Source organism: Gasterosteus aculeatus, chromosome 20, assembly GCF_964276395.1.
Source record: "Gasterosteus aculeatus chromosome 20, fGasAcu3.hap1.1, whole genome shotgun sequence".
Lineage (NCBI taxonomy): Eukaryota > Metazoa > Chordata > Actinopteri > Perciformes > Gasterosteidae > Gasterosteus > Gasterosteus aculeatus.
The window spans coordinates 11,912,934-11,926,804 of NC_135707.1; the positions used below are offsets into that span (position 1 = coordinate 11,912,934).

At 45.7% G+C, this 13,871-nt stretch overlaps 4 protein-coding genes across 7 annotated transcripts; 1 reads left to right on the top strand and 3 right to left on the bottom strand.

The window, feature by feature from the left end:
* Positions 1-1,907: 1,907 nt before the first annotated feature.
* Positions 1,908-3,324, top strand: nr0b2a (nuclear receptor subfamily 0, group B, member 2a). Its single transcript, XM_040165480.2, has 2 exons — positions 1,908-2,570; positions 2,710-3,324. The coding sequence occupies exons 1-2, from the start codon at positions 2,036-2,038 to the stop codon at positions 2,949-2,951; spliced, it is 777 nt and encodes a 258-aa protein (XP_040021414.2). The 5' UTR covers positions 1,908-2,035; the 3' UTR covers positions 2,952-3,324.
* Positions 3,325-4,843: 1,519 nt separating this feature from the next.
* On the bottom strand, positions 4,844-8,396 carry kdf1a (keratinocyte differentiation factor 1a). 3 transcript variants are annotated; one of them, XM_040166389.2, is made up of 4 exons: positions 8,169-8,396; positions 6,582-7,648; positions 6,186-6,260; positions 4,844-5,500 (listed from the first exon to the last, which is right to left on the bottom strand). In XM_040166389.2, exons 2-4 carry the CDS (start codon positions 7,627-7,629, stop codon positions 5,415-5,417), a joined length of 1,209 nt encoding a protein of 402 aa, XP_040022323.2. In that variant the 5' UTR covers positions 7,630-7,648; positions 8,169-8,396; the 3' UTR covers positions 4,844-5,414. The 3 variants fall into 3 exon arrangements, with proteins under 3 accessions (XP_040022323.2, XP_040022324.2, XP_040022325.2); XM_040166390.2 differs by having other exon boundaries at positions 7,990-8,396; XM_040166391.2 differs by having other exon boundaries at positions 8,178-8,365.
* Positions 8,397-9,135: 739 nt separating this feature from the next.
* On the bottom strand, positions 9,136-11,881 carry LOC120809979 (trophoblast glycoprotein). 2 transcript variants are annotated; one of them, XM_040164153.2, is made up of 2 exons: positions 10,519-11,881; positions 9,136-10,330 (listed from the first exon to the last, which is right to left on the bottom strand). In XM_040164153.2, the coding sequence occupies exons 1-2, from the start codon at positions 10,776-10,778 to the stop codon at positions 9,361-9,363; spliced, it is 1,230 nt and encodes a 409-aa protein (XP_040020087.2). In that variant the 5' UTR covers positions 10,779-11,881; the 3' UTR covers positions 9,136-9,360. The 2 variants fall into 2 exon arrangements, with proteins under 2 accessions (XP_040020087.2, XP_040020086.2); XM_040164152.2 differs by having other exon boundaries at positions 9,136-10,348; positions 10,519-10,778.
* On the bottom strand, positions 10,421-13,777 carry LOC120809981 (transmembrane protein 222). The gene is made up of 6 exons (XM_040164157.2): positions 13,462-13,777; positions 13,168-13,252; positions 12,954-12,985; positions 12,758-12,854; positions 12,536-12,666; positions 10,421-11,881 (listed from the first exon to the last, which is right to left on the bottom strand). Exons 1-6 carry the CDS (start codon positions 13,731-13,733, stop codon positions 11,794-11,796), a joined length of 705 nt encoding a protein of 234 aa, XP_040020091.2. The 5' UTR covers positions 13,734-13,777; the 3' UTR covers positions 10,421-11,793.
* Between the last annotated feature and the right edge of the window lie 94 nt (positions 13,778-13,871).

Here is a 13,871-nt window from a genome sequence, read left to right on the forward strand (position 1 = left end):
ATTTTTTACTATAGTCTTAATAATTATGCTGTTACAGTCAAATGTATTCGTACATTTCAGAGTTTGCATGTAAAACCCTCCTTTTTAAAGGCTTCCCTTGCCTGATCTGAGAATACACTTGTTCCGCTTATAGAACGAAGGCCATTTTATTTTTACTGTCTTGGAAGAGATAAGCGCGTGTCCTCCGTGTCCATCTCCGCCTGCTCCTAACGCCCATAAACACCAGTCTTATCGCAGGCATTTATAACTATGCGCCTGCTTCATGAAGCTTGAGGGAAGTCTCTCTGTGGTGAAATGGTCACGTTCTACCAGACATCTCAACATGTTTTTTTTGCATTCGAGGCATTGGGTCCATTATGATTCATCCACATCTTAAATGAATGATCCCTCTGTGGATCATGAGATCACCCCAGAAAATAGGTTGTGTAACCTGTTGTGGATATGTCTTTGACGTTACAACTAAAGAGATGAGGTGAAGTAAAACAAACATTTGGTGACTGGTGCTGCCAGCCGTGTCTGGCTTGTAATTTTCTTTATTGCAGTCATCTACTCTATGAACTGTCCTTCACCCCGCGGCTGTGTGATTCAGTTGTTCCCATGAAACTCCAATAATTATACAAACAGACTTCTTGGCTCGAGGAGCAGGAGTCCACACAAAAGTATGATTTGTTAATACCAATATTGTGATAATAAACTATGGAAAACACATATTTGCATTGTGGTGCTAAATGTCTAGACCGAAATAACTTTTCATTGAAAATTAGAAGTTTGTTTATTTCTGACAACAATAAAGTATAATTTATCATCGGCTTATCAGCCTCCAGCCTCCGTGCCAGGCACCAGGAAGACAGCGGAAGATAACCATCTCTTATTGATCAGAATAAAAAAATCTCTATCACTCTAAGAAATATAGCATTGACACAACCGAGGGACCTCCAACCAATACATTCTTTCAAATAAATTGACGACCTTCAGTGGTATCGATCCGTCTGTTTATGAGTTTTATTTTTATCGTGATACTTACAAAATGTTGTCCATACTGAACACATCTCAACTTACAGTATAAAGAACTAATGTTCCCCAGAAGATAAATGCTGCTGCTCCGCTGAAGTTTCCTTTAGTACAACAACGAGCTTGTGTTTTTTTATGTGAAATGTCTGATAATTATATATCATTTGGGACACACACTCATGTCAGCAAGCTAACATGTTAAATTAACATGAAAATGTTGACATTAAGATTTAGTTCCAAGTCTAAGTAGTGCTTCACAGAGCTGCCAGCACGATGATGAACCTGTAAGACTCCATGTTTTGACCTGCAATGAGTTAATACATTTTACATAAAGCAAACTAACAATTAGCAGAATTATTTAAATATATTTCAAGAAAAATCGAAGATTTTTTGTGTTTGAAAGGACCAATGACCTAAATAGTCATTCTAAAATCCAGAATTTTAACTGTTTTTAACGTCAAAGGCAAACAAATAAAGAAAAAGTGGATGGTCTGTTTTACAGAACCTGTTTATTTTGTTATAATTCCAGTCACGTTCCAAGATGACATCCAGATAGATAAATTAACATAAACAAAGGAAAACCTGCTACACCACACGGAGACATGACTTGCAGGTGAATGCCCTCGTGCTCCGCTCTGGCTGGTCTCCAGCTCTCCAGGTGTGAGCTGGCAGTGCGATGAGGCTGATTATCGCCGCAGTCCTTGGTGGCTTGGTACTGCCTGGGTTAATGACACCGGCTACAAGATAAGGCCCAACCCTCCTGGTTTCCAAGCGTTACTCCAACAGCTCCTTTTCATTGAGAAAAGCTTATCAGTTTCCCAGGGTTGTTCTGTCAGTCACCTGGCAGAGTGCACGGTTGTTTTTCACGGAGTGTATTGACATGTCAAGGTCCACTTAGTAGGGTGGGATGGTCTTATAAATACGGGGCGCACCGGAGGAAGCAGCAGTACTCAGAAGTTCTTGCAGAGGCCATCCCTCGAGAGGTCTTACATTTACCTGCGTAGATCCCCACAGACGATAAAGAATGGATAACCGGTGTCAGTGTGCGACCAACGGCGACGCGCTTTTGAATCCTATCCTCTACACTATCCTGAGTCAAATGGACAGCGGCAGACCGACCCCACGCGGCTTCAACTACCATGCGACGGCCCACAGATGCAACTGCGAGCTGCGACGCACCGTGTGCTTGAAAAGGCCATCTGAGGTCTGCCAGGAGGCGTCAGCGGTTCTGGTCAAAACTGTCCATTTCATGAAGAATTTACCTGCCTTCAATCAGATGCCACAAAAAGACCAGTTCTCACTTCTCAGAAGCTGCTGGGCGCCGCTCTTCATTTTGGGTCTGGCCCAGGAGCGTGTGGAGTTTGAGGTGACGGACACACCGGCCGACAGCATGCTGAAAAAGATCCTCTTAAATCGTCAGGAGAGATATGAGACGGAGAGGGAGCAACCCACCATGGCCGGCGTCAGCAAACTCCAGTCCTGCCTCAAGAAGTTCTGGAGCTTGGATTTGAGTCCAAAGGAGTACGCATACCTCAAAGGGATCACGATATTTAATCCAGGTACGTAGATATCTGGTGTAAGATGCACAGATAAGAAAACTCGTTTCTTTGAATCAATTTCACCAACTACACAGCAAAAATGACACGCACGTTTCACGTTTCACTGATTAATGTCTTTTAAACTTTTTTTTTTTTGCAGATGTGCCAGAATTAAAGGCAGCGCTGTTTGTCGAATGCTTGCAACAGGAGGCTCAGCACGCCCTCAGCGAGGTGGTGCAGCTGCTTCACCCAGGGGAGCGGGAGCGCTTTCCACGAATCCTCCTCACGGCCTCCATGCTGCAGGGCATCACGCCAAGCCTCATCGCCGAACTCTTCTTCCGGCCTGTGACGGGCCAGACGGACCTGCTGGAGCTGTTGGTCGACATGCTCTTCTGCAGGTAGACGAGGACGGCTGGACTGAAACTGCTGCTCCAACTAGAGCTGTCGGGGAGAAGGTTGAATCCAATGAGTTTTGCTGTTTGCTGAAACTATCGTTGACCAACCTAAGCGATGTTTTCCTCATGACTGACAGTGCTGATAGAAGAGCCCACACAAACTGTACATGAGTCGGTGAATGGCAGACCGAATTACTTGCTCACACTGAAGTCAGGGTCACTTTTTTGCCCGGTCTAAAAATCTTGTTTGAAGAATTTACCTTTAACACACAAGCAGAGACGGTACCCACTGTAAATATCATGTATCTTATGTTGAAGGAATGTTTGCTTCAATGCTGCAGAAACAGAACATTTCAAATAAATATATTTTTGTATATGAACGTTGCAGCGAAGATCTGTTTCAATCTTTTAAAAACACCCACAGCATGACAGGATGTTTGTTTTAAGCATTTATTTAAAAAAAACAGCTCATTTGGCTGCTCGCTCCTTACTTACATATTGTGCAAAGTATTGCTCAATATTTAAAATGATTTACATAATTCAAATGTGTCACCCTGAATTTCCTGTATGTATATAAAATGGTGCCAGAGTTGTCTCTAAAAACACTTACAATACAAGTTGTTGCAGTAGAGATGAAAAAGGAAATAACTTTGTAATACAGTACAACAGGTATATTTTTAGATAAAAGTCTTTAATTGCGAGTGTTGGATGAATGTGTTGGACTCTTTGTGTGTTGAAAAGTTGTTATGAGTATTTGTTTCTATCTCCAGACTTCATAATCACATGAAAGCTTTATTACCTCACACCAAGCGAGATAGACGAAGACATACAGGACAGTAACACCAATTCCATGTGTCTGTTATGACCACAGATTACAGTCATTTCAGTGTGTGCTTTGTCTCCCTCTCATGGAAAACAGTCACATGTTTACTATAAAACTAAAACCCTGCAGCAGCATTCACAAGGGAACTAAACCTGGGCCCTGATATATTTGTCACAAACTTTTAACAAAACAAAACCATCACCCCAGTTTTTTTTAACTGAAGTGGAATAAATACGTGAATCAAGCATCCGGAAAAAAAAGAAGAAGAAACCCAGCAGTGTTGACAATCTGCAGGCTGGATAGTTGATATGGAACAAGCCCTCTGTATTCGCCCCATCCTGTGGTACGCTAGTTGTGAAACAGCAAGCATTTCCATGACACCTCAATACAGGTAAAACAGGAATGTGCCGGCGGGGGAAGAGAGCCACAGGAAACGGGGTTACAAAGGACAGCTGAAGCGCAGCGCCACAAACACCGAAGAACCGGCATCTGACACGGAACAATTCCGAGGAATCGCTCATTAGTAGTTTTCTGGGATTTGTTGAGTAGATGGATGGATTTTGAATTATTCAAGTAAAAAAGTCTTTTCACCAATTACAATCTCAGCTATCTGCCTTATTATACTTTTCAAAAACATCCTTCACGTTGTTTTTCACCTTGGTGCTTGTCATATGCAATGAGAGTATATAGGGATAGCTGAAAAAAGCAAAAAGAACTACTTTTATGACTAGAATACATTTGAAAATATGTTAATTATTGGTTCATCTAGTTTCGATGAATCCAATCTGAAATGAAGGATACATTTCATTCTGCACACCAATTAATCCTGTTGCATTAAATGACGAAGCCCAGGATTTTATTTCCTTTTTGTCAGAACCAGCCAAACGAGTTATTTCTTTGGCAGAGGGCGGAAAAGGCTTTCTGGCACAACCTGATGTCCTCAGGGAAACAAGCCTGATAACAATAACCCAAAGAAACAGATGGAACGTAGCTAAAAGATTTAGCTTACATCTTTGAATAAGTAAAAAGAACTATACGACGTCGCGATTTTCTCATTGAATTCACATGGAAAGGCATAAAAAAAAGATTTTTTATTTTGTTAAAAACATGTTTAAAAAAAAACTGGTCAATGCTACAAATGCTTTACAAAAACCCCAGAGAGTAACATCCACATAAAATATGTACATAAAAATATGGCTTAATTACAGATTGAAAACATGCTAAATGGCAGGAGTCTATAGACGCATTCTCTCTCTCACACACACACACACTCACACACGGCCTGCATAAACAAGAATGAGTACTGTCAAAACCATCAGTCTCTAGCCTCTGGCCTCACTACTGAGATTGCATGGAGTGTAGTCATGTTTCTTTTTTTAAAAGCAACTTTAAACCTTTGAATGCGTAAGAATACATAAAAACCGGCAATGTCTTTCCCCCTGTAAAGAAAATACTTTTTTTTGTTTTTTTGCTGGAGTGATCCGCAAAAAACATTAGTCGGACCACTAGAAGCAGAAGTACCACCGCCCAGGGTAAAAGGTGCTCCGCTTAGTAACAGCAACAAAATAATTGAGACTAGCAGAAGGATCTCATTGTCCGTCCAGTTGGCTGCATCACTTGTTAGTAAAAGGAACGTCTGTGTAGCCTTCAGAGCAGAAGAGGAGCGCCTGAGGAGTCCATTTCGGTGCCATGGTGGTAGGCCGAGTAGGCTGTGGTGTTGCTGGAGGAGTACGCTGTGAGAGAAGGGGCTTTATTTAATACGCGGAAAACAGACAAACTAAAACACAGCTCTCAGACGATCAAGAGGAGGTTCTATTTCATGCACAAATGGGGGACCAGAGACGCGGACGTTGTGCAAACACAATGCGTTTGTGGCGGTACACCACGTCCTTTTAACCCCCCCTCTCCGCAGAACAACAACAAAAACAGAGACTTCTGCAAGTTAATCCACCTGTAACCAAAGCCGTTCGCTAAAATGACACGATTATGTGTTTATTTAATGTGACTCAACCTGCTGCTGGAAGCTGGTTGGTGTAGAGTGACTGCTGAGCTGGAGGCTGGGAGTGAGGCAGATTGATAGGTGGGTATAAGGTGGCAGATGATGGGGAGGAGGAACCTAATGAGCGAGGGATTGTAATGTGCAGAGAAAGGGGCAGGAATGTGGGGCTTTCACTGGTTAAAGAAGGGCACGATGCTGAAAAGTAGAGAAAAGGCCTGCGGCTGCGACAATGGTTGGTGGAGACCTGAGCTGATTCACCTCGGGGAAAAACAGATCTCCATCTGAACAATGCACACAAACATCCATACCTTTTTCAATAATGTGCTAACATCACAATTCTCCAACCACACGTTTCCCCACTCTACTGCGCACTGATCGGGGCTCTGGTGCAACTCCTCCTCGGCAGCCAGCCTACTCACTTCTCTCGCTGTAGGGTCTCATTTTCCTCGCCAGCTCGTCGGATGGCGTCTGCTCCGACACTTTCACCTCTGGAACTGTAGCGCGGGACAAGAAGACAAAATGAGCCCAGACAAGGAGCGTTAACAGATTAACGCACTCTCATTTTAGTAGCAATACGGTCATCCCGGCCATTGCGCAATGCGTCTTACGAGGCAGAGTGTGCCTGTACCAACTCGTCACCGATTAACAAATAATTGTTGGGTCATTTCCTGGTGTATTTGTGCTACAAAAGCAGCGTCCCAACAGACACTATGAGTCATTTACGGAAGACAAATGAGATGGTATATTTGGTATGTGGCAGTACCTAAGAAACATTCATAGAGCAGAAAGTAGTAATGACAATTGCTTAATCTCACAGTCACTGCTGACAAAGGTGTTGGTCATGGTCTCGTTGCCACTGTCCGGGAGAGTCCCGTCGTTCCTCCCATTATTAGGACGCTGTCCCGCCGACGGATGGCTCTTGTTCCTCTTGCCCTTCCGCGTGCTGATGCGGATGACGCCGTGCACGAGCTTGCACTCGGCCTCCTGCTCCTCCAGGTTGTAGTCCTGCGCGATGCTGTAGATGAGCTCGCTGATCTCGAGGGTCTTGCGGGAGAAAGACGAGTCGGAGGTGCACTTGGCCAGCTGGTCGATCTGGTGCAGGGCGTAAAGCTCCAGCAGCTTCTTGGTGATGAGAGAGTCGATGTCGGTGCCGGTGTCACTCAGGTCATCTAAATCATAGTCCTCGCGTGACAACAAGCTGGTGTTGCTGACCGGCCGGTGGCTTTCCCCCCTGCCCGGCGTACCGGTCCGCTTTGCGTCAGTAACCGGATACCTCACCGTCTGACCTCTGATGCGCACGTCGGCGTAGCGGAAGCTGTCACTTGTGGGCAACTTGGTGGCTTTGGTAGACTTGGTGGACTCCAAGGGGATGCCACAGGTGGGGTTGGTCACAGCCATGCCATTGGGAGGGTGGGGCTCGCTGCCGGTTTTAGGGGGGCGGTCCGTGGAGCTCTCGTTAACGGGCAGGCAGGGCTCCCGGCTGCCGTAAAAGCCACAGGTCAGCACGCAGCAGATGAGGGCCTTGCAGCCAGTCCAGCCCATGGAGGCGCAGGAGCCGCAGGCATGCCTGCCGGTAGGCGCGCCGTCCGCCGACCCAGGGATAAATCCTATAGTCTCCGAGCCCCTCGGCGTGCCGTTCCGCGGGCAGCCTCTGCCGCAAACGTACTTGCTCTCCGGATACCGGGTGCGGTCAGCGCGATGCTCGTGCAGATGTGCGCCGCGAGGATCCCTGTAGGCGTCTTGGCCCGCCTCGCTCTCCCTGGAGATGGTCCGGGTGGGTCGGTGCTTGTCTGCCCGCGGGCCGGAGGCGTGGGGTCTGTGGTGACGGGGCACCTGGGGAGCCGCGGTGCTGTGGCCAGGCATGGCTCAGAATACCTGGGACCTGGTGGGGGGGGGGGGGGGGAGGAATGTATAACCAGGTGTGAAACTCCCATTTTGTTGCCACACAGACTTGCAGCATTAAATGCACCATGACACAGTGAAATAGCCTGAAGAGATACGTGGTAAACCCTCGATCACACTGAAGAAACCTCACCGGAAATTCTGAGAATGTAAAAATAAAAAAACCCCGAGGGCATTAATTGCTGGCCCGGATTGTAATTTGGCCCATTCCGTCGCGCTCTCAGAGCTTGTTTTGGCCTTCAGTGAACGCGCAAGGAAAACATGTCTGAACAAAACGCAAAACATTCTAGTTGTTGTGTTACTTTCGAAGCGTCCACTTACCGCATAGGAGAAAACACTCGTGGTTGTCTTCTATGATTGATAGTTAGAAGCGAACAAACCGCGGAAGTCTCCCAGAGCGGAAAAAAAAAAACTTCTGCTCGCGCTTCAAACAAACACAAGGAGACGGATTCTGCGCCGCCGACACATTTCCAGATGATTTTATTTCCCCCCCAACTTACTTCGCTAACCTGAAGTCGGTTGCCGTGACCGGACAAGGCGAAGCGGCTCATTCGGGTCGTCCACGCATCTCTGGTAAAAGTCTTGTGTCGGCGCGGCGCTGCCGTGAGCCTCCCAATGTTTGGCTAATACCTGCGGCTACTGCTAATCCCACATTCTGCTCCCACCCACAGGTGAGTCGTGACGTCACAAGGGGCGGATGTAAAATCGCAGACGAGGGAAAGAAAAATTAAAAGGGACTTGGAATTAAAAATAAGGAAAAGAGTGAAGAAGGAGAACAAGAAGAAGGGAGAAATAAAAACAAAAAACGGAAACCTCTGACTTCCATATTCATATTGTAATTTGGGACCAGTTGATGCAAGATACCAATGAAATTCTGCAAGACGATGAGACAAGTGGGTTTCTTTTCTTTTCTTTTGCGCACACATGCTGTGAACATACACACGTGGAGGACACGCACGCGGCAGCGCACGGCTGCAGGGCCAGCAGGTGTTTTCCAGGCAATAACCTTGGTTCTGCCCTATTTCTCCCTGTATGGAAACACTTAATCACCCTTTCTTTGAACAGAAAGTAGGACCATCTTACCTGGAGAAGAATACGAGTCTGTGTGTTGTGGTTGCACTGCAGGCACAATAAAACAGGGGCCCAATAAAACTAAATGCATCAACAGTTTATTTTCACTATAATTCATGTAAATACACGTTGCATATCACACAGTTGATTGAATGTCTTCATTTGAATGGTGCTATGCCACTGTCACATTCTGGCACAATAAGGGTTAATCGTATTAAATAGAACGGACTGAAATAGTTTCTATAGGTTAAAGTTTCTTGGGTCTAAATACATTTGTCATGACATTAAGCTACTGTTTCTTTTATGTTTCTGGCAGTCTTTTGCAGGATGTTGGGATATTTTAAGTTACAATACGAAATAGCTAACTAACCACAGATGACAAAAACTGAGGCCTTATAGGATGTTTGTATAGCCTATTTATTACATTTTCAGTTAATGTCTGATAAACATACACTAATAATGTCAATTCACAGATAAAAGTGCCTGGAAAACACAGGTATGGTAGGATGTATAAGTAATAACCACAGTATGAACAGGAAGCTCAAAAATATTGTAAATCTACCAGCTAAGTAACCGTTCACATCTACGTCTTCCTCAAATGTTTCTACCTTTGTGAAAAGATCATCGGTTCACAGGTGGAGAGTTTGCCAGCTCTTTAACCTGTGTGTCTGCAGGAGGCTTCACAATACAAGTGTCACTTGTCAGTCGTTGAGGCAGAGCTGATCCTAAATCCCGCCTGCTGCCACCGTTATCTGCGGGGATGTGCCCCAGCCGAGGGTCCGAGTCCATCTCGTAACGGTAGTGATAACCCTCCAGAACATCCCGACACGCGTCTCTCATTTCAATGATCCACTTCTTCATACCCTTGCGATTGAGGTAGAGCACAAAGAGAAACACCATACCAACAAGACCAAGCACCAGCCCGAGGAAGACATAAGATGTCTGCAGGGGGAGGTCAGCCACTTCCGTTTGGACTGGATCAACACATCCAATGGCGTGGACGCTGAGCCCTGGCAGGCGGGCGCCACTTAGTCCTCTTGGCGAGGCGCACCTCACCGCATCCAAATCCACCTGAGCTCTCGATTCGTTCAGCCAGGCCGCGAAACGGCCGATGTCGCAGGAGCAGTTGTAGGGGTTGCACCCAAGGAGGATTCTGATGTTCCCAAGCTTCTCCAGCTCTAGTAGAGCGTCAGCCCCGAATGTGACGAAGGCGTTGTGGGTAAGGTCCAGCAGCTCCAGACGGTTCATGCCAGAGAAGGTTCCATTGTGGACGGCTTCCAGAGAGTTGTTGGTGAGGAAGAGCTGCCGCAGGTCGGGAAGGTGGGAGAAAAACCCAAGGGGCAGCCGGGCGAGGTGGTTCCCAGAAAGGTCGAGTCGGAGGAGTCCTCTGAGACCCCCCCAGCGCAGAGCCGTGGTGAGGTCTGTCAGGGCGGGGAGGTCGTGCAGCGAGCGGCTTAAGTTTAGCTCCTGGAGGGGACTGCCGGGTATGCTGAGAGCTTCGGGGTGAATGAGGGCCAGTCGGTTCTCACTGAGGTCCAGGAAGCGCAGGTGGATGAGGGGAGAGAAGCTGTGGGACGCCATGTCTGTGATCCTGTGAAGATGACGAACACTGAGACATTTAACACAACTCAGTGTACTGTCACAGTAAACAAATAAAAAAACACATTCAGAGTAACAGACATTATTAAGGGCTATTTATTAGTTGTGCATGAGAAAAGTGTGTCATATCCAAATATGGCTCAATGGACACAAATCAAACAAAAACAATGACATTCTCACCTATTATTACTTAAAATGATGTTGGTGACATTCTCCATCTTCGTAAAGGAATCCGGTCCAATCTGGTGTATATTGTTTCCTGTGATGATGACCGCCTTCGCATATCCCGGAATACTTTGTGGCACTGTGAGAATCTCCTTGGAAACACATTTCACTGTGCGAGTGACAGCAAAACACTCACAGCCAAAAGGACACTCCAAGCACTGGTATGGTGCACAGAGAAGGATTCCCAAAAACACCCAAACAGCAAAAAAACACATCTCTAAACACACATTAAAATGATGGCAGAGAACCAAACATCATTCCACCTGAACTAACAAGTCAAGTTGTAAACACAGCTTTTCTTTTACTACCAATTAAATGCTGCAGAGGCGACAAAGAGAGCTCCCGCCCCAACCCCTACTCATCTGAACCTCTCTGGAAATAAAGGTGCAAGTCAATTGATGGTACTCTGCACCACGCAGAATCAGCTGGATGAAGAAGTTACGTGGTTCCCTTAAAGGTACAGAGGACAGTTCGGGCATCCACAGCCTGTGACCTACACTGGTCTGCCAGGGGAGATTTCACGTCCACAAATGGGGTTACAGAAACATGATTGAGATATACCAATATAATATATATAGATATATATATATATACAATGAATGATTATTTTTCATGTACATAGCATAGAAAACAAACTATGAAATAAATAAAATAGCATTCTTCATAGTCTGAGCTACAGAAACATCCCAACATTGGGATCCACAGATACAACACACAACAAAGAGGGCATTTTTTTACATTGAAATACCTTCGTGTCCTTCATTATTTCTATCTTTGGTAGTGGCTCATATCTCTTAACTTAGACTGACTAATAATTGATGAACACTTTCAGCACTAGGATTTCTGAATACGTTTGGTAGTGATCCATCACTGAAGTGTAAATTAGTTGGTGCAGAAAACACATTCATCACGGCTCATCATCATACTTGTATAATTCTTAGTAAGCAAAACACCAACACAGAAGCCTCTGTGTGAAAAACAGTACATTTTAAAAAATAAAGTAGCTTACTCACCTACTAAATTAAGCATGTAAATTGTTATAACATTAGTTTATTTCAAAACCAAACACAAACGAAAATTTTCCCTAAAAAGCCTCCATCCCGAACACACAACAAAGTCCTTAATTTTGTGACGGTACATAAACGTCACTATCATTCACGTCAACAGCCAATAACAATACATCAAGTACAACCAAAGACTACGAGTCATCCCGCTGAGCCTCCCGCTCCGCTACTGGAGGTTGAGTGTTAGGATGAACGTGCCGAGGACTCCGCAGAGCATGAAGAAGGGCAGCCAGGTCTTGAGGAACGCCGCCCAGCTGAAGGACACAGAGAGAGCAACATGTTGAGAGGGAGATGAGGACATTTGAGGGGTATCACATGGTCCAATGTCTTTACTCCCCCTGAAGGGCCACGGCTCTTCTCTCTACCCCCTGAACGCACCCCAGCCTGCGTGCTACTGTCCTTTCCACCAAGCCGCTGCAGGGAGCCCCACCAGGGAGGCGACCTTCAGTGGTGACACGGGGGAGAGCGCCATTGTCGGTGATGGATTACACTCCTCCCCTTCTGTTTAAAAGGCCCGCGGCAGGTGGATGTGCCGAGGCAGCGAAAACGGCGGCGTCTCAATGTGGGTCGGAGGAGAATAACGAGGGGTTCTCTTCTTAGTGTCCAGCAGAGCGATGTAAAACAACTGTGTGTTTGCCCAAGAAGTGTTACAGACCATATTTTTCTCATGTGATTATATGACTGCTTCTGTTTTTTCTCTGTACACACGTCTGCTTTTGCATATCCGTCAGTCTGATGGAATTTTGTCCATCTGTCGTTGTAGAGGATAAACATTTGCCACAAGTGTTCACAGCTGTAACTAGATCCCAGAGCGGGTAACAATATGTATTAAACTATGAATAAGATGCACACCTGGTCTGGCTGGTTCGACATGTGAACTGCTCCTTCGCAGTATGACAAATACTTACTTTACGTGTTTTCCACGAATAAGAGACAGCGCGCACAGGTTGACCATGTTCCAAGAAGTGCTGTTGTCGTAGTGCATAAGGTTGAGGGCCATGGCGACGTGGGAATGGCAGTTATCTAAGCACAGATTGTGCTTCAACAAAACAAAAATAAGTTATGACAATATGACTGATCATGTGGAAATGTGTGTGCGTGTGTGTCAAAAGCCCCACATATCGTCTTACCGGCCTACGTTTGTACTCCTCGGAGGCGTCATGCACTGCTTTGTCCCACGTAGCAGCACCGTTGCCACAGACTTTGTCCACATCAAGTTTCCAATACCTGCAATATTAGTAATAATATTAACAACCACTGGGTTCACTCACATGTGTGGTTGGGTGTAAAACACCATTATTACACAACATTTTGATGGATACTTACTTTGTTGGTCTACCGAAGCCCATGTTGTCTTCCTGGAAAAGAAAGGACACATTCTGAATTATTTGAGCTTCAATTATTGTGGCATTCAGGCGCGCCTTCATCAACAATGTAGCAGCTTTATCCGCACGTCAGCTGGACACGACTACCGGTCGTAGCTGATAATTGGATATAATTCGAGTGTTTAAAGAAAAAGCAACGTCGACAAAAATCTCACCGAGACAAAGTACGACCCGGCAAAATCCCGTATGATTCCTGAAGAGGTGCATATGCCCATGTGGCCGATGAAGGGGAGCAGCCACCTGCAGGATGCAACAAACAGATCGATACCTTTATTGGGAATAACAGCACGCACAATACATGACCTACGAGCGAATTTAATGCAAGCATTTACTAAAAGGAAACATATAACATGAGCCTTAACCAGCGGCTTAAACCTGCTGCACTCGGTTTGACGTTAGCTAACCTGCCGCAACACATCGTTTTAGGAACAACACCATCTGGTTCTTACGATAAAATAGGAATAGGTGTCCACACGATGCAGAACGGGTAGCGGCTGATTTGTTTGTCGTTTTTCAAGAAGTCTTCGTGGTAGTTCATTATGATCTCGGTCTCGTCCACCTCCGCCATCACTGCCCGGAGTGACACGAGAAGGCAGTGACGCGCAGCGGCGCCAGGCGGCGTGGAACGGCCGCGCCGAGTCGGAGCCTTCGCGGACCCACCGACCAGCGGTCCGTGAACGCACCACCAGTTGTTACTGCGCATGAGGGTCTTTTTCACCATTACATCCACGTGAATGAGCAGTTTAGTTTTACTAAAACAACAATGTGCCTTGATGAATTATACATTTGATTGTCACGCGTTTGTTATTAGACAATCTGTTGGGACAGTTATTTCTCCAAGAAACACATTTTAAATATG